This window comes from Anopheles coustani, chromosome 2, assembly GCF_943734705.1.
Source record: "Anopheles coustani chromosome 2, idAnoCousDA_361_x.2, whole genome shotgun sequence".
Classification (NCBI taxonomy): domain Eukaryota; kingdom Metazoa; phylum Arthropoda; class Insecta; order Diptera; family Culicidae; genus Anopheles; species Anopheles coustani.
This window is the reverse complement of record NC_071289.1, coordinates 11,935,289-11,960,976: the sequence shown is the minus strand read 5'-3', so window position 1 is coordinate 11,960,976 and position 25,688 is coordinate 11,935,289. Positions and strand designations below refer to the sequence as shown.

At 46.3% G+C, this 25,688-nt stretch overlaps 1 protein-coding gene across 1 annotated transcript in view; it reads left to right on the top strand.

The window, feature by feature from the left end:
• The window catches only part of LOC131265468 (transcription factor mef2A), a 45,720-nt gene that overhangs the window by 3,309 nt on the left and 16,723 nt on the right, over positions 1–25,688 (top strand). The window contains exons 2-7 of the mRNA XM_058267736.1: positions 7,979–8,149; positions 17,029–17,491; positions 17,566–17,682; positions 17,764–17,906; positions 17,985–18,081; positions 18,211–18,392. Coding sequence (XP_058123719.1) covers positions 7,979–8,149; positions 17,029–17,491; positions 17,566–17,682; positions 17,764–17,906; positions 17,985–18,081; positions 18,211–18,392 — 1,173 coding nt within the window. The remainder of the gene's footprint in view (positions 1–7,978; positions 8,150–17,028; positions 17,492–17,565; positions 17,683–17,763; positions 17,907–17,984; positions 18,082–18,210; positions 18,393–25,688) is intronic.

Genomic DNA, 25,688 nt, shown 5'->3' with positions numbered 1-25,688 from the left:
ATGAAGCATTCTTGGTCGAGGGATCAATTGGAAGACTCAATTTATATTGGAATCAAATTGATCTCAACATTTAAACACAATTTCTCAAGTGTTAATATTATGTTTGTTTTTAATCTTAAAACTTGATAAACAAACGTTTCTCCTAGGGTGACTCAACTCTTCACTTTTATCGTCGTCCTGTACCTTTTCATAAACAAAACTTTGAAGGAAAGATTGGGAAGTGGAAAAACAAAACAATCTTTATCGCAAACCCTTGTCTTTGACAAGTTTCGCTTGTTTTAACATTATTTTCAATTTCCTCCTGGAAACAGAGATCCACCACGCTTGAACGCCATCGACTCCGGCAAAGGCCACCCGTAAACCGTGCATCGGGGATGTCGATAGGTGTGGTGCAAGTTTCACCGTCCCGATACCATTTGCGTTTATTGCAACAGCATGTTTACATTGCGATATGCTAACAGCATAACTTACCAGACCATGGCGTCGCACAGGGCATTGGCGAACCCGCAGCCCCCCGTCGCCATCGCGAACTCGCGAACGGTGTGCGAATCGACAAAAAGGCGTCGAGTTTGTCGCACCCGATGCGGCCCTTCTAAAAAAGCACCGGCTTTTGCTATCGCAGAAAAGTAAGAAACGAAACGAGCGAGAAAAATTGAAGCTGAGAAGCGAAAAAGGAAAACCATACAACTAGAAACACACGGCGCGACTCTAGAAGGCGTTGTGGACGGAGGTGAAAAGGGTTAGTCGGACGCGGGACAGGAGCGGGACGCGTCAATTGGTTCTGGTTTATTGCAAACGAATAGGCATAGCGCTGACACTCATTTGTCCGGCAAGAAGTCAACGCCGGGTTCTCTCGTTGGTCGTGTCAATTGTCGCAGCAGGTCTGCCCTCCGATTCGCACCTCGCGGATTCCTCCCGCCATCGAGCTGATCGAATCAAGAGTTGTTTACTTTGACGCTAAACACATTCTCTTACCCCATCTCTCCTCGCTTCGAACCCGACCACCGGTTCTAAATCGTACGCAAATGCGACCAGAATCCAAACTCCGGGCTGGTCGGTGGTGGTGGCCGGCGGGCTGTGGGGAGGAATAAATTAAAAGCTGTTACTCAAAACCCTAAACAGCCAATAATTGATGGGTGTCCGACGATCCGGTGATGCGGTGATCCGGCTCGTTACAGCATGCCCGTTTGACACCCCATGTGGACAGGGTGACGCCCGACACGAGAGCGTCTGTCAGCGTGGAACGTCACTGGCTCCCACTTGGTTTCCACTCGCTAGACGACGACTGTCGGAAGGAACGCCCCGGACAAACACGCATACACAAAGTCGGCAAGGATAAGATTGGATGAAACGGGCCGGGAGTTGGACACACTTGACCAACGGGATTGGTGAGTCTTGACCATTATTGTGGTGAAGAACTCGAGGTGAGTGCAGGCACACGAACGCTTCCCATGTCCCATGTCCTTCCCAGACCGTCCATGGAAGTTTGTGTGGCTATTTGAGATAACACGCACTGGTCGGGTTGTGACACAGTTGTTGATGGAGACCAAGTTCTTCCCAGGGTAGGGAACCATCGGACGTCGTTTTCGTCTCCATCGTCTTGGGAGTTTCACATGGGATGGAGACCACTTCCACCCGATCCGAACCCGGGGACGAAAGGCTGCTAAAGGGGATCACACTACGCCCCGGATCGGACACGCAACAGATGGTCAGTGTCAAACAAGTGATAATTAAAATTTAAATGTTCATGCATTCTGATAGCTTCCGATGCTAATTATTATTTATGAACCTGTTGCCTAGGCGCTTCCCCGCGGTGTTGCTTGGATGGGATGGATTGTTTGCGAGACGGATGATCTGTTTTTAATTGCGTGGCAAAAAATACGCCACCGAAAACGAATTAGTAATAATCCGTTCGTTACTATTCATGGGACGGCGAATTTACGTTTTAATTTCAACGCAATTATTCACCGTTCTGGTGCGTGTCCGCCCTCTTCTTCGGCACTTCGGGTGCCCTTTTCCGGCGAATCCTACTAGCGAACCACCATTCCCAGGAACCTCTTTTGGCGGGCGGACCTTCTCCCCCCGAACACTACATCATCCACGGCGTGCCGCAGCAGAGCCGGTTAACAAGCTGCTCATAATTAATAGCTCATTAAATGAAATTCCATAAATCACGGCCATAGAGCGCCTCGAGAAAATTTGTAAACAAACTGTCAGCGATTACGACAGTCATTACAGGCCGCCGGGGCGGGGTGGGGGATCCCGCGACAAGCGTCACTGCAGCCCGGGAATGCCGCCCGATACCGGCTGGTGAGCTGGTGTTGGCGCGTGAAAAATCGTCGGCTTGAGCGAGATTTTCCACGAAGTTGAGAAAATGTTCTGCATATGATTGGCTCATCATCAGCATCGGTACCCGTCCGCGAGCCGAAGGAACGGTTGCTTTCGGTTATGAATGGGTTGAAAGTGTGCGTTCTCGATGTTTTTTTTTTCTCGTTAACTTTCCGTTCTATTTTATGAATGAAACATCATGCGTCTGACAGCTTGAACTTGACTGAATTAGTCGTGTAGAGCAAGTTGACTGTAATAGGGAAAAAAAGACACCCAGCCCTGTTCTCAGACCCGCTAAGACTTTGGCGAGGGAATCTGTTGAAAAATGTGCCGTTGATGGAACTCGACAACAAAAGCGGACACATTGAGAGGCCACATAAAAAAAGAAGTGGAGCAGCATAACGACTGCCACCACATGTGCACCCCAGAACATCTTCCAAGCGAGCGCCAAATGTGTCAGTTTGCTTGCATTTGGGGATTGTTTATTCCCCGGCTTTTTTTGTTTTTCTTTTTGCATGCCTCCAACAAGATGGACCGCGGAAGGGCGTCGCTCGACTGGTGTGGTGTGTGGCAGGAATGTGGCCAAAACCCGGCCGGAACATGCAACAGGCTGGCGAACCGAACAGAAGCCTGTTAATTTTAATGGTGATGTGAAAGCGAAATGAAAAACTACGATTAGATAAGTTTATTTATAACCGTTCCCGAGGGGTGTTTGTTTTATTATTTCACTGTTTTTTTGTTTTTGCTTACGGTGGGTCTTCGTCACTTCGGTCGAACGATGAAATTGTAAATCGTATGACACACATTCCCCAAATGAGCCGAACGAACAAATGTATCGCATCAATTATGTGGATAATTTTTTCGAACAAAACCCTGCGCGATTGCCATTGCTTGAGAATGTTTACCAAAGCCTGACTTCGCTACTGCTGGTGCTGGTGATGAACTGGTGCATGACTGCTTCAAGTGGTTGCCAGATTGATCAACCGGGTTTTGGGTCGAAATCTGTTGTTTAGAATATAAGCGAGTGGACGAGCCTTTTGTTTCGTCGCTAATGGATGTCATGGAAAAGTAAAGGTTTTCTTGTTTCAAAATTAGAATGCTTCAACATTATTTCCCAAACAAAATTCACATACAAAACAAAATACACTTATTTAGGTGATATATTATTAGGTTAAAATTTAATGAGTAAAATGATGCTCACAATACTTTCCCCGTTCGCAGACGGTATTGATAAATGCCCGTACAAATATTTCCGCCAGAAAACATGTGTTGCCTGGCTGGCGTTTGCCAAGGGCCGACCAGTTTCGATGGAGCATGGTTCCCGGCCAGGCGTCAGTGATTGTTTTTTGTGACACCACTTCCAATCGCACTCCAACCCTATGCTCCACCACCCCATCCCGGGGCCTCCGAACGACCGGAGTCACTCGAGGTTATTTTCTGACGCAGACAATTTTTGTCACCAAGCACATTAAATCAACAGAAAAACACTACCATCTTTTCGCATACCGGATGCAGATTTTTCCCCCCCATTCGACTCTCCCGTCGGGGAGGAGATTGTTCTTTTTTTCGCCTTCGATAGTGTTTGCCGCTTTTTGCGATTTAATGAACATTTTTCATTCACATCTTTGACACTTTGGGGGTACAAGCAGCTGTACAGTGGTACCGACGTTCATCGGTTCAATGCGTGTCTGAAGAGAGTTTTTAAGGTTGAAATGTTTTTTTCTCTCAATTTCATAACATCTTTAATATCTTCCGGTCTTTGCTGGCGAGCGGTTAATGTGTATTTCGACAATCTTTTAAACTTTTCTATCCCATCTATCATCGCGCAGAGCAGACCGCTCGAATGGCTCATCCGGTCCTGGTCAAGTGGCCCTCCCCTGATGGGGGGGCTCGAAGCCATCGAGCGGTTCTATGAATAGCGCGCGTATTTTCCATCTGCACATTTTAGGGCTAAGGCGCGAGCCATTACGCCATCGGGAGCGGAGTCCAGTAAATCATGGCTCACTCACTCCGCTTGACAGGATTCGCGTTCCGGGCGTGTCCGTTAATTATGCAAAAATTGAAAAGCCTCACTCGGGCGCACTAACGTATCCGAGGTGGCCGTGGAAGACGAATGGTTCGACCAGCGCGCCACATGGGAGTGCTTTGGTGCAGTTAAACCAGTTCCTTGCGCTGATGGCTAATGGAAGGAAGAAAACAAATGGCGATGAAGTTGGTATGTGGAATTTGGGTATAAAAACATCCGAATAAAGCAGTTACTGAATTTATTTGAATAGAAAACAGGTCAAACCTCGAAAGTCGGGCGCACCGTAAGTCGTTCCATACATACGCCGGTAATTAAATTATCCTTGATTCAATGCTCCCCGCGCGGTGTGGAGAGAAAGGGACACTGGCTGAAGAACATTCGGAGAGTTCCCCAAGGACCGGGTTTTCCACGGTAGAAGTGGCGGATTGCGTACTCGGATATTAAATACTCCCGACGGGCATCCAAACCCAGCTACGTGAGCTAACCTCAAACGATTTGGTATCAGTGGCAGGATGGCCGGCAGGTTGGGTTTGGCGGATAACGGAGTCATTCCGGTTCGTGCCGGGAACATTTTTTCCCTCCTTCCTCCTTGCCGGTGTGGAGCAAGTTCGGGCCCGGTGCAGTATATACATGGACAGTATTAAAAGTAGATAGCAGTTAATTAAGGCCTAAATGAATTAAGTACTCGCGCCGGTAGCACTGATGGAATTTTGAGTGTACCACATATACGTCTATAGACAGTCCGTGGCGAATCTGGGGATGTGCCGGGCGGGCAAAAATCAAGAGAACACGCAAGGAGCGATAATTTGCAAGCGTTCGCCAGCCAGGCGAGGCCCCCTTCGGAACGAGGTGGGATTTTACCGGCAAATCCTGCATAACGAAGCGCTCGGAAACACGGATAGCCTGATACCGAATATGCAGAAGGAATATAAATGAGCTTTGGTTCCTTGGTGGGGATTTCGCTTCGATGGTTTTTTTTTGTAGTTGTTCGTCGCGCCCTACATTTTGAGCCCTACGAAGGATAAGAAGTGGTAGTAGAATATTCATACGCCATCATGGGGAACATCGGTAGAGAGGTACGGTTGGGAAGGCAAGGCTTTTGTTCCAGATTAGTGATGGGATTTAGGAGCTGAGTATCATTTCATTAACAGTTCATTCTAATCGATCGTTGTTAAGCTGATACACGATACAAGGAAGAGATTGAATCGATGTTTTTATCGGTGGGAGGAAAGATTGTTCGTTGGAATTGATTTTCGTCTTGTTGAATAGTTATTTTGCACAATACTGGAGGTGATAGAAATAAAAAAGAAAATGTCTATCCTGAAGTATAGTCAAATATGGATAGATATTTTAAATTGGTTAGGTTGTCAAAATGATTGGTGTAAACAAAGCATGAGGCAATTGGGTAGAAATTCTTTTTGAAAACTGTTATGACGCATAGTTTTTATATCTTCTGGGACAAAATGTAGCTGTACAAAGCTGTGAAATCTATATTGGCACTACCAATAGATGGACTTAGCCTAGAAGGTACTGAAAATTTTGGTTTTGGTATCAAACTACTTCTGAAAATTGATCTGAGAGTTATTTGACTCCATACAAATTGGATAGTTTCATCAATTGCACGTTCCAGATGTCTGCCTAAGTTTTGTTGACCAACTAGTACTCCTATATGAAATATAGTATATAGGATTAGAAAATAACAAACAATTCAATAAATTTAAAAAGCAATATATAAAAAAAATCATGATTTTTACTATGTGTGAGTAAATTTGTTTTCAAAAAAACCGAACTAGTTCTAATCTCCAACGTTATTCTACTGAATCCGCTTGCTTGATGCAAAACAAATCATACTTTTATCGTTGCCATGGAGTCTACGATGAACTTGCGATGAGCGGATTTATTTCATCTGGAAATCTTTCCACACACGTTCACCATCGCGTCCGGCACGGCTTGCTTATCACAGCTGCACCATTTAGTGCTAATAGAATTACCCAGAATTCAGATTACGTACGTGATGATCTTTTTTTTTCCCCCGTTCGGCTTTACCCCACCATTCGCTGGCATTGGGCCACGATAACCTTGGTGGTTATGGCCTGGTGTGGTCCGGCTTGGTCCAGTGCCTTGGATGCGTCATCCCCTACGCAACCGACGACGCAATGGCGTTTCTTCTGTCGGACGGTGATGAGATTTCGTCAACGCCATCCTACATCGCGCGCTCCATCTCTAAGTGTCTTTTATTCGGCGAGTATGTGTGTGTGTGTGTGTTTGCTCTTGGCTCTAGCTGCAAGTTAATTGTAAGAGATTTACCGCGCCGGAAACGGTTCACTATCGTCCGGTCGGTTGGGGCACAAAGATTGCGGTTTCTTTTCCTTTGTTTTGCTTTCGACGCAAGAAATCAAATGCTCGATGAAAATGTTGCATGCACTGTTGCCCCGTTCGGTGCATGCCGACTTCAAAAGCAAGCGTCGCCGGTGCACACAGGGACGAGTGCATCCCATACCAGTTCGCCCCCCAAGGATCCGGGAGAGTGCTAGCGACGTCTGACGCGCAGACGATGTCGGAATCTTTTGTGTGAAACGCGCGTTCTGCGCCTCCGACACCGAAAAGGGATGAAACGATGCACATCCCTGGGAGACATTAAGCATGCGCTTTCGAGGACACGCCGTGGATGCCCGATGGCCGCCGCCATCATTGCCGAGGGAAGCGTGCGTTTGTGAAGTGGGAAAATGGATGTTCGGCAGGCGACCGTGGATGCACTCAGCCTCCACCAGGGCTCCCCCGTTTCGCCCTGGCCATGGTACATCCTGCGGCAACTCCAGGGTCACACAGGGCGTAGCGTTGGCGGCGGTTTCGAGTGGACTGAGTTGTCCCTGGCTTTAATACGGTTAGCTGAACGAAGGAAAATAATTTTCAATTAAGTAAAAGCAACGAGGATCGTTTCGTTCGTCTTTCTCTTCTGTCCTCTCCTACCCACGGCGCACCATCCAACCGAGGTTCACCTCGAAGTGGACTTTACCATGGCACACAGTGTGTCTATTCGGAAAGGTTCCACCAGTGCGGTTGTCTGTGTGCTGATTTCTTTCTTCTTTTGCTCGGACCCTTTTTTTTTGGGAAGCTCTTCTTCTGTTCTGCTGGAGGGGAAGAAAAATCGTACCGTTGCGTTTCGCTAACTTCGCTCCAGAATCGCCAGATTTTGATGATGCCTAAGTGGTAGAATGGAATTATTATTATTTCCCATTTCATTTTCCATTCTGGAGTCTCCACTTTCGCCTTCCACCCGATGGGTTTCTTTTTTTTTACTTTCCAATGCGGTCGACTCCATTCTCAGCTTCATTCCATTTTATGCGGCCCCGCTTAGTGTTGTCTCTCGTCTCGTGGCAACCATTTTCCTCCGCCATCCCCCCCACCCCCCCACCCCCCCCCTCTCCCGGGGTGGTTTAATCAAAGCAAATCCATTTGCCATCTTTTATTCTGCGTTTCGAGGGCGAGATTCTCTGTTCCCGGATGTTTTTTTCCCCCCATTGCAACTTTAACCTACCCGGGTAGAGTTGGTAGTTTCATTCTAAACGTAAAACGATATTTAACCGACACATTTTGGTGCTTCGTTTCTCGTCCCCTCCATAGTTGCGGCGCCTCCCTCGGCGAACGGATTCTCGCCCCTCATCTTCAACAACGATCTGCTGGTGAATCACTACCGCCGGTTGCTGCATCCCGTGGCGTCGGCCGTACCGCGACTTCCGAACGGTGCTAACGGTTACAACGACGTGCCTGACGTCCCACTCAAGGGCCAAAGAGGTAATTATTATCAAGGTGTTTTAAGTTTGTGTAAAACAAATGTGTATGTCAAATTTTGGTATTTTCTTGATTGTTTCCTCTTATTTTACAAGAATTAAGATATTGGGATGCTCTTTATCATTAAGTAATTTATTTTTCTTATGACAATATGAGTTTAATCGAAAGTTCTTATTTCAATAACGTGAACTTGATGGTTGTTCTTGTTTATTTCTAAGTTTTTTTATGAACTCATGATAATCATTCAAATTATTTTATACTTTGCGTGTACCTCGCGAACATAATAAATGTTTCTTGTTTTTGTGTTCACACAATCGTGACGTTACACCCTCCAAAAGTAAGTTGGCCGTATGGTTGGCTACTATCGCCTATCGAATTACCTATCTGTAACTGCGTTCGTCAATGTTGCCCGACACATAACGCGCCGGCTTATCTCCCCAAAGGAACGAGAGGGAGAGGGAGTCCTTCGGCCATAAACCAGAACCACCGGCTTCGGGCGCGTCCAATTTCACCGTGCTTTCCCCACTTTCTGGAGTGTACACCTTTACTCGCTTCTTCTCCTATCCCCGGTCCCCCGGCGTTCCGTTAAGGACCCTCGGCACCGGCAATTGTGCCGACCAATATGGACTTATACGACTGCCTGCAGTGTCAATAAAAGCATCGATTGAGCCAATCGAAAATATTAGTAAAAATCCGTCGATCCACATGGCTCGCGGCGATGATGGCTTCTGTCGGATTGCGCATTTCCGATAAAGCAGTGATAAAATGTATCCGTATGTGAGTTGGGTATTTTTCTTCTGTTTGCTTTTTTTCCATTCCGTTTTGGCGTGCAGGGCCGCGCTCAAGCAGAAGGTTGGAATTACATTGTTGGTGCTGACGCCATACCGTTTCCACAATATGGTCGATAACAGGTACGACGATTCGCGCCGATCGAACATTCGGCGCGTCGTAGGAAACGCAATGCGATTTTTAATGTTGCTTTGGTGAAAATGATATTTTTCCGTGAACCCTTCGCTATCATAAAGTGGAAACCGACCGTCTACTCCCGAGGTGGTCTTCCGTAAGGTGCTTCACATGTTGCCTTTTTTTTACTGCCTCCAAGAATATAAAAGAAATAAATTAAGAAATTTTATCCTATCCTCGATGATAGTTTTTAATGATTATTGAGAAACGTTTAAAACCACGCCACGCGGGTTCCCACGATTCTGCGAAAGACGTGGTCTAGAAGTGGATCGGATGGCCTTTTTCCAAGATATGGCATCGAAGTTTATCGTTATACGGCACGATGAGCGCAGACAATGCGAGACCTATCGATAAATGCAAAACCGGTTTCGCTGCATCCATCTCTGAAGTCCTTCCAACGATCTCCGATGTCCGATGCGTTATCATCTCTGTCGACAGTAGGTTTTCTCGGAAAAAATAGCCGCTCGTAATGTGTTGGACGTCCGTTCGACCCTCTTTAGGCCAACGAAAGTGAGCTTAACTTGCGTTTATCGCTGGAATAGGTGAGCTGATGTGTTGCATTCCTTTTTTCGCTTGTTCAATTTTTTTTTTGCAAACCTGCAGCGAAACAGATTTGTCCCTTATCGCTTCCCGTCTGCTCCAATCCCACCGAGCGCTAGTAGCAGAAGTGGAAAACAAGCACTTCAAACTCGGGCCACGCGGACTCGACGATGGGGGTAGGCCTCCATGTCCGAGCAACGGCATAGAAATGTCGTTGAGACACAAATTCAAATGTCACACACGAACGACCACGTCCTCGTCTATGCCAGAGCCGTCGTTCACATATCTTGCGGCTGGGAGGTATCGAGCGATTGTTTGAACAACTTCTCGATCGTTGGCTAATGAATTATCAAATTGTGCTATAAAGTATGCCTTCCAACTAAGCCCTAGTACAATAAATCATGGCTTATCAATGGAAGTTGGGTACAGCTTTTTTATTACATTTTGCTCTCTGTCTCTCTCTCTCTCTCTCTCGCTCCCTTCTGTAGTTCACCTTTCCAATCACCACAGCTTCTCACCCAACCCCTTCTCGCCACCTACCCATCGATGTCTCGTCCGAGGGTAGGCCTTGGTGACTCTTGGTGCGACCGGGTAGAAGTGCTTCTAGAATCTGTTCAACTGGCGCAGTTATCGTTTTATCAATATTTAGAGAATTTATTGCACCATTTAGTGGCTTCAACAACTGGCCATCGGCGGCAGCAGTCCGTTGCTATGCTCGCGGACGTGGAATACTGGGGCAGCGGTTGTTGGAGCGTTTTCATCTCACTGGTTTTGGGTCGCGGAGTTGTATCTCCGTATTTACGCAATGCGTACAACGTTAGCCCTCCAGAGGCACGGAATGGATCGGGCCGAAACGTAACATTTTCTGATTCAGATTTATGATTTCACACCAGGTGTGTTGTCGAAAGAATAATTTGTATAAAAAGACCGTTTCCATTCACAACACCCTGTGGGTTTCCGGGAGGGACACATTTGTCAACCTTGGAGAAAGAGTAAAATAACAGTTGGGCTAGCATGTTGTATCTTCAACGTAAAAAAAAAGTGTTCTTCACTTTTAAATGCTTAAATACATCAGATGTAATATCAACCAATAGCTGCAGGAATGAAATCGAACCCTTTTCATGTTGTCGCTGTTTGCTGATAAAGGAAATTGAAAAGTCTCGCTCGGTTGTTGGAAATACTTTTCTTCACTCGCAAGCACGCCCTGAACAATCTTTTGTTTTCATCTTATTTATCGGGAAACAAAAATTAAACGCAATTGTTATCGAAAGCGAGCAGCAAAACAACACACTTTAAGGGATTTTTCTTCATTTCCCACAGCGTACCTCATGTCGGTAAGAAAAAAGCGAACTCACCAATATAAAACAAACGCCTTTTCTCATTATTTCATTATTTTGACTTTGATGGAAAACGCCAAACAGTGCGCTTACGAATCGAATCAACGATGATGAAAACTTATTATACCAGTATAACTTATTTTCCCAACCTAACGATAAAAAAACAATCGCCGGTGAGAGGTGTACGGTTTTTTTGGGGGGTGCATATTTTTTTTCTTTACCGTCCCTGATATATTCGTCAAACATGCTGGTCATAAATTAATCATCGTCCATTAGTGGCATACCACGGGCTGGATAGCAGGAACGCCAAGAGCAGCATACAAAAAATCATTTCTATCGGAAAAATTCCCAGTGTAAATATCGGTCGGTTCAGGGATCGATCGGACACTTCCTGTCAAGATAATCGGCCCTTTGGACAAATGTGTTTGAAACTGATACAAATGATTGTCGAGATGAAGTGATGATGCGAAACGGCTCAAAACGGGAGGACAGTTCTTTGTGTAGCCATGTGACTTCTGTCTGGGACTGCTGGATTCCCCGGGTTGTGGGATAAAACTGATTTGTCATCAAATGTCAGTCGCTCGAGCGTCGGGAAGACCACGCGTGAAAGGGATGCGTTAGCGAATTCAGCCGGTCTTAATTAAATTCCTTTCAGTTCCAGCTCGACGGTGGAGTGGAGTTTTGCGGGCCCGGGGTTTGGGGATGATGGGTCGCTTTTTCCCCGAGTCTGGTTGGTGGTTTGATTCGTGCCGTACCAGGGATTGCAGGTTCTGATCGGATCGAAAATCAGACTACATTCTCGACACGCAATCTCTTTCGCCGATTCGGATTCGGCCCGAACGGGGTTGTTGCTGTTGTTGCATGGTGCGCGAACATATTTTCAGCAATCGGGAGTTCCGCCGTTTGTCAGGCGATGGGCTTGGTCCTAGCCTGGACACTGCGGGACGCTCGTTCACGCTTCGTTCGGCGCTAATGTAGGTGGTCCGTTGGGAATGCACCGTGGCGATGGGTAGTTCTCTGCTAGTTAGAATTCACTCAACCAGCAAACCAGCCCCTTTCTTCGGGGCCACCAGTACCAATATGCGTGCAATAGATCACGATACGTAAATAAATATTACCCAAAGTTATTCCGCCCCGATGAGGCCGTAACCCTCCCGGGGGTCGGGCCGAGCGCTCAGCAGTTGGTCCGAGCCGTTAGCCGCAGGTCGGAAAAAAGGGGTTGAACGGCTCCGGAAAGCCGTTTACCCTAATGAGGGGTTAAAATGAACATCCTCAGCTCGGGGTGTTTCGGTGCTCGCAACAAAGGACACGCAGCGTACTGGCACACGAGACCCCGGTGTCTTCGGTGAAGAAGTGCGAAACGGTACAAATCGTACCGGGTTGAACAAGGGCCGACCATATGCTCGCCGGAACGATCCCACACCGGAACTACAATCGGGTCATCCGCGGCACTAGCGACAAGATTTTTGATTAAACGTGCCTTGTAGAATGTGATTTCCTTCGATTCGCATGTTTGTGTCTGCGTGTTGCCTTTCTGTCTTCGTTGTTTCGCTTTTTAATTTGTACCGTACCCATGATTTATGAGCCCACTGTCCTGGGTACTCCGGTCGAGGTTGGAACAAATCAAGACATTTTTGAAATGGTTTTGCATTTCCCTTTCCTCTCTTCCCATTTTCCATGCTTCGCTCCGTGCTCAAATGGGCGCGCCGGCAAATCTATGCTAATTGAGCTTAATTCGATCTTATTTAGATTCATCAATATTGCAAATTGAATTGATTCTGGTGTCCTGGGTCCTGTTGGAGCGTATGCCATCTTCTCTTTCCCTCTTTACCTCCCTGCTGCGGACCCGTGGTGGGTTTTCCGAGTTCATTGGCCGTGTCCGTGCTCGCTCGATGGGTGGCTTGGGATGGTCAGCGTTTGACGACGGAAATGTTTAAATAAATGATTTCTCGTTACCATCGCTTATGTTGGTCGCACGCTAAGTGAAACAATATATTTTGATCAAGAAAGAATGTGTGTTAAACGAGAGGGAGTTTCCGAGGAGATGTGTGTGGAAAAATAGATAAGGAAAAAGATGACAGAAAAAATTACCAGAGAGATAACATAATTTTTGCTATAAGGTCACACTCATATGTTATCATGTTTCTCAATACTTATAGCTCATTTTTATTAGATTAACAAACAATCTATGCTTCTGTTGAAATATTCAGGTACAGACTGTATTTTAGTGACCTATTCATACTAAAGATGTTGATAATTATTGCTCTTGAATTAATTAATTAGTTCACCATCTTTTTCCTAGTGAGATCCTTATTTTCTAAAAAAAAGATAATTTTAAATCTGGAAATCAATTCTAGAAACCTAACCTAGGCACTTTTTGATTTAAATCTATCAAATGCTGGCTTTCGATTCGGATGTGAATGAAAATTTTAAAACAAAATCTTTTATATTCAACGGTGAACCTAAATCAAACTATGAAAACTCTATGGAAACAACCGTCCTTATCCCTCGAGGGGATCACCATCAGTGCCAATCAGTGGCAATTTAAAGTCCACATTATCGCCGGACAGCGAAACCCTCGAGCTATATAATCACAACACCACCGTGCATGTAAAACTTCGATGCCATTTTGTTGCATTGGATTGGGCTGGATTTGTTATTGTTAATCCGTCGGTTGGAGTATTGGATTCGACGAACGAACGCTACATCCCCACGAACCGCCTTCAAGGGAGTTCCCGTGGGGGATTAAGTTATCGCTAGCTGCACCCCAATTAACAGATTGACCCACGTTTCTGCGAGCGAGATTTGAATCTCGACGTTGCGCTTGGTTACTCGCGCGTTGGTTTGATACCAATGGGTGGGGAGCAGTAGTCAAAAAGGTTCGATCATGACTTTGGCCAGCCCAGAGTATCGAAAGTCCGCTATCGCAGCGAGATCGAGGATTACGATTTGCGAAACGTAAATCTGGAACTGATTTGGCGTTTTTATTTTTTCCCTTCGAACTCCGATCGAGAACTGTGTGGGGATGGTAAAGAAAATGGCCACCCAGCTCGGAAGAAGCTTTATCTTCTATATATGTGCCTGAAGGGCTTGGTTTTTGGGACTACTGGGGGATTAAGGCCCGATCGTTCAAGCTGGGGCATTGTTCAACGCAAATACCTTTCACTGCTTCGGGTGTGCGATAATGAACAATCGATCATCGGCGATACGGGCTTAAGGGGGAAATCCCTTATGCCTAGCGAAGGGACACTCGCGGGGGACGCCGGTGTGGGAACTTCACCAACCTGGGAGTGCTGGGTGCATGAAGTGTGCGGTTCCCAAATCTCGTGCCATAAAATCAAGAAATACTTCAACAGCTTAGCACTTACAGCGCACTGCCGCTGTAAATCATTATCGTTCAGATATTGACTTGTACACGATACGCGGGCAGGTACGGTATCAGTAGAGTGACTCGAATGGAGTTCCGTCTACCCTCTCGGGGCACTGCATCACGGACTCCCAACCCATGGCACGTTGTTAAAGCACGCAGCTCGGACCAGACCGACAGTGAGCGTTTGTTGGTTGTGCCAGTAGTACAAGTGCCACATCCGATGAAACAGCATGTTGTGCGTTTTCCCTTGGCCGAACGAAGTGCTTCTGACACCTTTTATTCCGATAGGTAGTTGACGGTGAATCGTTTTGTCAACATTGAATTACTGAACAAATCTCTTATTTTTAAAGAGTGGAAAATAAATCAAGAAAGAAGTGTGTTCTGCAAAAGACACGGAGAAACGTTATCTGGAACGGAAATGCTATAAATATTTGACTCCTATAATCTTGCCTTGGGCTTTAGAGAGCTACAATGTTGTTAATTATAATGGAAGCTAGCATGAAGAATCTGTAAGTTTTATTTGTGTTGATTTATATTCGGGATTTTCCTAGCATAAAGTCAATGAATGCTAAAAAATAATCTCCTAATAGACACATCCTCTATACCCTCTTGACCCAGCCGAAGATACTAGAAAAGACTTCTTGCTTGCTCTCTCATTGTTCTTTTTGTTGCTTAATGTTCCAAGGCAAAGAAATTGAAAAACTGTAAATAATCAAAATAAACCTCCCCCTTGATGATTGTCATTATTTATTTATTGTTATTGTTGCATTCAAACTGTTCATTCTCTCGTGCGGATTGTGTACGTTCCGGGGCTCTTCCCGGCCGAGTGTTCTTCTGTCCCTGTCCGTTTGATGGTCGGGGAAAATTCGCCTCACCCATCGCCGTCTCACTTCGTTCGCAGCTTCCCCTCGGCCGGTGGCTGTGGTTTCGTCCATGCTGGGTAGGGTAAAAGGGAAACCCGGGGAAATTATGGCACATCATCAACTCAATCGGCGTATCGGGGCCCCCTTTTTTCCCCGGGAATCAAACCCCGGGAAGCAGGAAGCAGGACTCGATCCTATCCGTATCACACCCCTGAGGGACAAATTTGGTAAGCCCCTGGATGATGGCGATGATGATGACGATGATGATGATGATTGTACAAAGCACCTCGGGCAAAGGAGTTTTCCCCCTTTTTCGGAACAGTCGGCCCGAGAGGAACCGATTGAAGGCAATAAACCGAAGGCAATCAATGTGGTGATGAAGGTTAGTCCTCTCGGTGGGGGAAGCGTTGGTGGTGAGTGGATGGTGGGGTGGAGGAAAATCATGCCCGACGTCGAAGGGCTGCCGGATGGTTTTAGGCCACAGAATCCGGCCTCGGTGTGCTGTTTGCTTTGTGGGGTTAATGCTGGCGGATTATCATGCTCATTTGTTTCTCGTTTTTTTTTCTCTCGTTACCCTCCGTTTTCCACTGGAAGCCGGGCACAGTGAGGTCGGTGTTTTTCCGGCATTCGGGGTAATTTTTTTTCTCCGTCCTCTGCACTTGCCATTTGACTGCTGAACGCTGCGCGTGGCGATTTTTCCAGCCGCGATGATGGAACACTTTTCGGGCGGATGAAACGGTACAATAACAATCACTGTACGAGTGCTGGGCTTAGGGTGGGTTTTCCCGCGCCTCATGTCCACGGGCAGGGTTGGTAAAGCAAAGGGCGCAGGAGGCGTGAAGAATGATATTTTTATTTGCTTAGCCTGGCAGTGCACCTGTTAATCGTTTCAAGATTTTCCCCACTCGCAAACACCCGGGTTGTGAAAATAAATGCACTGACATTATTTGTTTATAGGACCAACTTTTCGGGAAAAAATTAACCGTGTTATAAGAAAGTATGTGTGAAACATCACATCGATTTTTCTGAAAATATTTTAAGGCCTTAAATTGCAAAGCATTATTTTGAAAATAAAAGGTTACTTAAAGGTTTGAATTATGATTCACAAAAGAAATTATTTATTACATAGAAAAGTACTACTACTTGACGATTATGGTACAGTTAAGTAAATGATTTCGTAATTCGGAGTGAGGATTTACGTTTAACTTACTCCAACATAATAGTGATACCCTTGAAAACCAGTTGACAGCCAAGTAAAATCCACAACATAATACTCACCCACGGCTCGGTTCGGATAATCTGGTGTAAACGGAACATCTGTTTTCGTAAATGGCGTCGCCACCCCTCTATTCCAGCATCGTTCGGCGTAGCAACAGCAACAACAACAACAACCGTGACACAAACCGTGAACCGAGCCCCGAGGCGTGGTGACAAAAGTTTGGGCGTTTGTTTCCGTCCGTAGTAAGCTCGTGTCAATTTTGTGATTCGTTCCAGTGTTCCAGGGACATAAAATAGGGCAAGGAGGTTCGCTTCCACTGAACGAAGCTGAGGTTTTTTTTCTCTGCCGTCTCATCTTAGTAGTCCATGGAAAATCGCGACACAAAAGGGAGCGTGATTATGTAGCGTGAAAAACGATTTCACGCGCCCGTTCTGAAGGCGAAACAGGGGGCGCGGGCACGACGGAGGCAAGTGTAAATCGTAAGGGCGGACAGTTGTAGGGTGTAGCACATAGTGATTAATGCATAAGCGTATGGAAGTTGCCTGAGGAGTTCAGATTTTGGATGACCGTTTTCTTTCCGATGTTTGCAGACGAGATCAAGTTCGGCGTGAGCCGGCTGGTCAAGAACGAATCGGAGGATGAGGACAATAACAACGTTTACCATCACCCCCATCATCACCATCCGCACCTGCAGCAACACGCGCCACACCCGCAGCATCAACAACAACATCAGCAGCAACAACAGCCGCCGCATGGTTTGAGTGGTCCAAGGTTGTCGATAATCGGGAACGGATACGAATCGAGTGCGCTCAGCAGTCGATCCCGGTCACGCAGTAGATCCCGATCGCGCGATCGCTCAACCCGCTCCCGGTCCTCCTCGATCGAGCTGGAGGTGGACTCACCTCCACCGCCTCGAATCAACCAATCGCCCACGACGGACATCCCGCACGTTCCGAAAAACTCGGAAGCCTTCTCCGTGTCGGCGTTGTTGAAGCGAGAAGATGAACCTAAATCAAAATCTCCACTCTCGAACGGGTCGTTCGATGCAGTTAGGTGAGTATCCATACTCCCACTAGCTATTCTAGGGGAAAATCTATTTGTAACAACACTTATCTTCAACGTTGCAGACCAAACTACTCGCAGTTCTACGAGCAGAGTCTTCTCAACAGGCCACTGTTCCATCCGTTTCCTTTCTTCGCGATGCTGCAGCAGCAAGGACATCAGCTGAACCCTGCCCTGGCAAAGTGTGTAGCCAATAGTTTGAACGCATTTTTCTACTATTCCTCACTGGTTCTTCTATCTTTGCCATCCAATCCTGTTTGCAGTTACCATCCTTCCACACCGGAGGATATTCTGCGGTTGCGTCACTTCATGACCCAGAATGCGGCGGCAGCTTCCGGAGGGGCGGCGGGGGCTCATCTGGATTTTAGTCATCCCCATCATCCGCACCATCTTCTGATGCGTCCCGGTAGGAGTTACATTCTCCACTCTTCAATTTTGTTTTAGTTCATTAATTTAATTGCGCACTTTGTGGTTGGTTCTACAGACGTTCATCCACGGAGGGCGCACAATGGAAAGCGGCCATACGCCTGCGAGCTGTGCAACAAATCGTTCGGGCACGAAATAAGCCTTAATCAGCACAGGTATGGGACAGACATTTGGTATAACATGATGTTCATGAAAGCAACATTCAACATAGCTAAGAAAAAAAGAATGACTACTGCCAAATAGTAATGTATCTCCTGTTTTGTACTTTCCCAATCGATCTCTAGAGCGGTACACAACGTGGAGAAAGTGTTCGAGTGCAAACAGTGCGGGAAAGCCTTCAAGCGTTCGAGTACCCTGTCGACGCACCTGCTGATACACAGCGACACCCGGCCGTACCCTTGCGGGTTCTGCGGGAAACGGTTCCACCAGAAGAGCGACATGAAGAAGCACACCTACATCCACACCGGTAAGTACCCTCGAAGGACTTCTCGTTTGATCCTGGACCTCCTGGTTACGCGGAAATAGCCCAAACCATCGCTTTGAGATGATTGATCAATCGGTCCCAATCAGTGCCGGTCTCGACGTGGAGTCTCCCGACGTTCGCTTCTGGGACGATTTCCCAGCTCATGGAAACGCGTTCCGATGGCCTAGGAGAAGACTCAATCATAATCTTGTAATCTAATCAACTGGGATGTCTTCATTCCATTAACCAAGCGTTCCCAGGCCGTGGCCTCTGATTTTCGATGCCGGTCGGCTGGGAGTAGACTGTCGTTGGAATAAATCAAAAATTATTATACTTTTCAATCTACCAATTATCAGCGTTCGGTCGGGGGCATGTGTTGGCCAACAGGGATGATCATAGTAGACTCACCCGTTCTTCGGTTTGGTCGCGCTTTAACTCGGCTTGGAATCTCTCCGGGAATGATGCTCCGGACACGTGCACAGAGTCGGGGTAGACCAAAAAACAGTGGGAGAAAACTGGCACACGAAAATTTCCTGCTGCACGCGACAAGTTGAAGGGCTGGAAAATCTTCCGCACCGACACGCACCGAGGAAATCATAACAAGTAAATTACCCGCCCATTGTAGGTCACGTGTCATAACTTTTATGGGTCATGCGAGCCGGTTCCGCGACACAAACATCCTTCCATTCTGGTGGTTTTTCTCGGGCGGAAGGAAAACTTCGTGCCTTCCGCGTCCCCGTGGTGCAAACGTTGACATCCGGGACATTATCTCGGAGGACAACAACGGCAGCTGGAACAAGTGCAGCGACGCACTTGGCGGACGCGTGTTTACCAACCGACACCGTATCATAACCGTAATGATAATTGGATTACAGCTGAATGTAGCGAGGGAAAAGTCTCGTCCCGTTCCGTCGGTGGGTGCACAGACTGTGGGAAACAACCTGCCAACAACCGTGGGTTTTTATGTCTTTTTGCATGTTTTCGCAGCGGGCAAGTGGCCGCCGAGGCGGGCGAACGCAAACAATTGCAACTGGCGACATTCTCCGCGCGGTCCAAGGGCTAATCAAGATGTGGTCCCGGGCCCCGATGCAATGGCCCCCTCTTTGCTCGCACCGAACCAGAGTGCGTTGTGTTTTCACAAGAAAGCCACCATGGGTTGTCACATGGCCCAACCCGGCGAGTGTTGCTTCGGCGAGTGTTGTGGTCCGGTTGACTGTTTATTTAATCACAGATGTCCATAATTTTGGTTTAATTTCAGAGCCCACGGGCAAACATTGGTAGCGTGATACCGGATTGATGTTGCTGTGGCATTGTTTACTTTGGCCAGTTTGTTGCTCCATCGCTGCCAGGGTGTAAATATTTTAGCAACGTTGGTTCTATGTCGCTGCTTGTAGGTTTATGGTTGTTATACACGTCTTATTTAAACCGCAATGATTGCAATATTCTCTATCCAACATATGCAAATATGGTTAAATTTATAGCTTTTTATAGTTTCTTCCAATGACCTAACCCAAATATAGCAATGTTTAACGTATAACATACAATATACGCGTTCAACATCCTTAGTTATCTGGGCTCTTTTCCGTGCAACGTAGACAATAGTTGATGGGGTATTTAAATACGGTTTTCATTAAAAAATCTTTTCTCATACCAACGATTAACAGCTGCGGAATGAAATTAAATCTCATAAAAAGAAGGAACAAACGAATACGAAAGATCGGTAACTAGTTCATAATTCCATGGTTATGCAAATGGAAAAAAAGAGGAAGCCATAATAAAATATAAAACCGCATTCTGGGGTTTCTACTTTTCACTTTTCTCCGCAACAATAAAAAGCCGATTTTACTCCATTTAATTTTATTGCACTTAAACTCGACTTTTTGAGCGATGAAAAGTTCTTCTTTTATTCGCCATTGTGGCGTAGGAGGCCCTGGAGTAGCATAAAGTAAAAGTTGACGGAAAAATGCGGCCAACTTTGGTGGGGAGTGATTTTTAAACTTCCCTTTACCATTACAGTGTAATTTCTGTCATAATGACTTTCTACTTTGTTTTGCAAGACTGACTCGTTGAATTTTAAAGGTTGCTTTGCATACCAATGGTTTTGAAGGTTGGGTATTAAAAAAGCAACCTCCATGAACCGACCAAAAACATGTGTTGCAGTTTCCATTGATGATGTTTGTCATCGATAGAAAAAGAAGTACAAGTTGACCAAAGCAAAAACAACAACCTCGAGCAACATTCGAACTAAACGGCGTGTAAAAGTATGCTCCCGTTCTCAGGATCCCTAAGGAAGAAGGGGGTGAAAGAACTTATTCAAACGAAAAGGAGTTGCCGATCGGTTCCTACCGTCCAGACGGGATAGAATTTCTTTTTCCACAGCTATCCGTCGCATGCCCGGTGGCCAGGATAGGAAAAAGGTCCGTCGAGCCAGCCCACCTCAGGGAAAGGTTGACATGTGTTTGCTACGTGCCAAACGTTGCGCTGTGTTTTGCCCGAGGTCACTGGTTTCGGGTTGGTAAATATGTATTTTGCATATTTACGTCCGACGCCCAGTGTCAGTTTTGTGTTTCGGTGTTCTTTTTATACTTTTTCGCCTTTGACTCTTTGAATCCTTGACTTTTATCAATATTTATACGGTAAAGTTGTCTGCGGTGGATTATTTTCAAATATTTATACCACCCCAAAACTGATCTGTCCGATAATCGGTTCTTCTTCCGATGACGGTGTTTTCCTTGGCAACCTCGGCGTCACTCGATCGGAACACGTGTCTGAGCGTCCGAGTCGGGCATTAGCAGCGACAAACATCAATCGAGACAGCTACCCGAGGGCTCCTGGTTTGACGGAGACCTTTTCGCTCCATATGTTCACCGGCAGAACACGGTCGCTTAATCTTGCGTCACCAAGTGAAGTGCACGTTCTCATTTTCACTTAATCACTGTTTTTGTCTCTGCCCGTTTCCGTTCGGAAGTGAGTCTATCATTGGAAAATAATAATTATAGGTTTGGCCCTTTGCAGCACCCTTGAACGTAACGGAGGCGTTCAGTGTTTGAAATTGGCCATATTGGACCGACGTAAAACCGGATGGGAGCAACAAAAAATCCCAGGGCGTCGAAAGCATCGGACACCAGTCATTCATTCGCAATTGTCCGTGGACAAAATCAATACACACACACACACACACACAACTTCGCTAATGCCATCGAGAAGCCTCGAGTGGGTCGGGCGCGGTTGCGAATGGTTCCCGGATGCGCCCGGATGGGTCGTTTTCGGTAATAAAATAAGTAGATTAAACAAAATTACCGACTGACAAATGGTTATCATCTGGCACAATCTGGGCCACTGCTCGCGAGGGTTCCCTTTTTCGGCCCGGGGAAATTCTCTACAGTAGACTGGGGCGCGCGTATGTAGTCCCTCACTTTTTTTTCTGTATCCTCCGGGTTTTTGGCCACGGACGGTCGGGTGACGGGACGGAACGGAGGAAAAATGTGTTAATGGGCCTCGGGGATTGCGACTTGCTGGAAGGATTTTTGGCGGATTGTTGCACGGTGAAATAGTTCTGCTCGGCTATTACGGCACAATGTTGGGTGGTCCGCTGGGTATTGCGTGCTTGTGTGGTGGACAGTGATCCGTGGGGGGTTGTTTGTCCGGACGAGGGTCATTCTATGCTTTTGACTCCGATTAGTGAATGTGTCAGGAACGTTCTTGAATGTTACTTGCTGTATCAAAAAGATACCTTTTTTGTTTTATTTTATTTTAAAGGTCAAGTATTACAAGTGCAAAGCAATTATAGCACTAGTTTTCGTCCTGCTTTAAACTTGTGTTTGTGAAAGTTAAATGATATTCTATGTCAAAAATGTTTGTTTATATAAATTTGTTACATGGTGCTCTGAAAACCCACTTGTGTAATTTTCACCAAATTGAAAAAGAATGTAAAAACTGCTCTCCTTATCTTAATTGGTAGTGCATTTCCTTTACCCATTGAAAAATAGAAATAGAAAGAGAGGAATACACGCTTTTCGTGCAAACAGATAAACTCGATTTAAATCTACTCCAAAGCCGACGAATGAAAATGTCATAACATTTCAACTGCGCATCTACGGTTGGGACGGTTCCGTTTCCTTCTCATCTCATGTAGATCCCTTTTCTCGACTTCCACATACATACAGACACACATGCACACACGCCCCCACACACTGATGGCGTGATTTCGAAGCGTAATGTTCCGGCACACTCCTTATGCGCTTAAGCCACCATCTTATTACGCTCGAAGACAGACGCTCATCAGTTATTCAGACGGGTTTTCTTCGACTTTCTCGCCCATTTCACAGTGCCGTTTTCGTTGCGAGCGTTGCGGTTAGCCAGTTTTCCAAAAAGGATGCCACATTCATAAAACACACACACATACACAAAGGAAGAGAATAGCACAAAAACCCATCGAATCGGAGCGGTTGATCCGAGCGGTGGTTGAAAATTCCTTTACCGCTCTTTTCGGTTAGCGAAGGGGTTTTCCCCAAGATGGCAACTTTGTTCGTGAGCGGAAGTGAAAATCTGCGTTGTCCCTTCTTGCGCGAACGAGGAGGGGATGGAAAACGCGCTGCTCGCCGAAAGTCGACAATTAAAACAGATTCCAGCACCGACGCCACAGACAGCGTTTGATTTATCTTTATTAATTGAAGCGACTTTTCCTAACACCGGAATCCCGCCCGGTTCGCGGCGCGTCCGGAAAGTTTTTGACGTCCCGAACGGGTTAGGGGTGGTGGAAAACCGGTCTGTTCGGTGGGAAAAGTGGCAAGACAAATGGTGAGATAATTTAATATCGTCAAACATCCGGGTTGAGAGTTGATGTGAAGGGTGGGTGTGTTGGATTTATATTAAAATTCTTTCTCCTTTGCTGATGGGTCTGAGGGTTAGTCGATGAAACTAGGTCTGATCTTTAATCAACAAGGGTACGGAAATCGGGGAAAGAGATTTCCTTTTGTTTCAAACCCATTCGCACTCTATTCGATATAAGATTGATTATTTAAGATTAAATATCTTTGACTCTCAGCATTAATTGCTTTTGTCTTGCTTCAAAACTGCGCCCAACACACGAGCCGAGTTCTGCTTTGCGACGAAGCAAACGGGCAATTATCTGTGAGGATAATTCAATTTTCCCTATCATATTCCCGCCGGACCAGTGATAATCGCATCGAAGGGTCGTTCTATTTTTCTCACACTCTCGCACCACGCGAGCCCTCGGCAGTAAAGAACTTAATGATCCAACCCAGTGGCGCTCGTCGATGTCATCGGTATCGTATTTCCGGGCAAGGGCAGTGGCCAAAAGTGGCAAATCAATAATGGTCGCTCCTCGGGAGCCGGAGGTTGTTCGCTTTATTTGAATTGATTTTTCCTCCCCAGAAGCAATGGTTTTCCCGGTCCGGAGATACCGGAGATTTCTCTCGAGTGCTGCCAAAGCTGGGGACTTATAGGATTTGGCCCTCTTTCTAATGATCATGTTTCGATGTATTTTTTTGTTTTGTTATTTTCCTGCCCCCCGTCGTTGTTATCCTGCCAATTCTTTCTAGATGCGAAGGCGGTGGTTGATTGCCAGGCGAATATCAATCGATGAGGATTTATGATTTGTTCACTGCTTCCAGCGCCGTGGAGCTTCTGATTTATGCCGGAGGTCTGCCAGTTCTGGTTTTTCTCCATTTCTATCGCCTTTCGCTCGGCCACACATGCGAGTTTTCGTTTTCTCGCTCGTGCGTCTTTGGAAGACGACATCCGTGGCCCACCATTTGCTTCGTTGGGGCTAGAGGGCAACGTTGACGAGCGTCGGAAATTGCTGTTGAATTATTGATAGTAAATCGAAAATAGATTACATCGGGAAAACTCTCGGCGACAGCCATTATTGGCGCAATACGCAGGACGTTTGAACGGACGCCTTCAGCCGAGGACAGATTGGACCGATCGGTCGTGTGCTAAATGATTCGTGAATGATGGAAGACGATTGCGATTGGAGCACGCCGCACGATGGCTCTCGCTAGCCGATGGGGAAGTAAATCCTAATAAAGATTATTTATTTATGAGTGAAGTGGTTTTCTGCAGGAGCTTATGTTTGTCGGATTTGTCGCGTAGACGCGCTCGCTTCGTGAAGATGATTTGATCATGTTTGTTTACCGACGTTAGGAACGGTATCCGTGTGGGGCATTTATGATTGGTTCTAGATTGAGAGAAGGCAAGGTCGAATCACATTTTCCCTTAACAATACCTTCTTTTCATAGTTTTGAACAATAAAATTGTATTTACTTCAAAATCATATATTTTTCTAAATATTAAAGACCAAATGTGCTTCTTCTCGAAACATTTTGCGCACTTAATCTAGCAGATGATAAGTAGGTTTAATTTTTCCAACACTCAATTGAGCAATCACAGCACATGGTACCCCACAAGACCTTTTGATTTATTCCATACTTTTCTGGCACTTGACACCTGCAGTAGTCCAGGAAAAAAAAAAACCCCGGAGGAGCTATCCTGCAAACGAGCCCTACCGCAAAGAGTTCTAATTGATATCCCGCTGCGAGGCGTCCTCGGAAGTTCCGGTCTTCAAAGGGACTCATAATCATTTAACACTCCTTTGCGTGGCGTTAGAGTGGAACAACTTTTGAATTGAAACATTGCCACCAGTCGGGTCGTTTGCGCAACTACCGTAAAATAAGTGCCCGTATCCTGATGGCGAAGAACTCCCGCTGTGCTGGCTATTAAAAGGGGGAATACATGGGTTCGATGTTCGCGACAGAACCCTCATGATACCCCGAGACCATTCTCGCCCTCGGCTAGAACTTGATGCCTCGGATAGTATCCCGCAGTTTTAGGGAAGGCGTCGTCGGGCCGAACGCAAGTAAACAAATAGAAATATTATTATTGCACACAGCGGCACCCAAGGGTCCTCGGGACGAGTGTGCGTACCTGCGTGCGGCGCTCTGTCTGCGAGGCACTGTTATTACTATAATTGAATCAAGAGCACCGAAAGCACCCTCGAATTTGGGCCTGAATTTTAAGGCCAGTACGGTCGAAGTAGAAGTAAACCTTTTCCCTCGTACATTATGCGGCACGTTTTAAGGACACGCTTCTTTCGTCGCGCAAACTGCCGGTCTATGGAGTTGGACGAGTCCTTTTTTGAAATGTAAACACACGCGGATGGACACGAAACGGGAGGTCCCTCGGTTGACTCTCAAAGACTGTCGGAGCGGGTCTACCACGCTTCAGTCGTGGGAGTGATGCATGTTAACATCGAGGCCATGGGTGGCGTATTCTGGA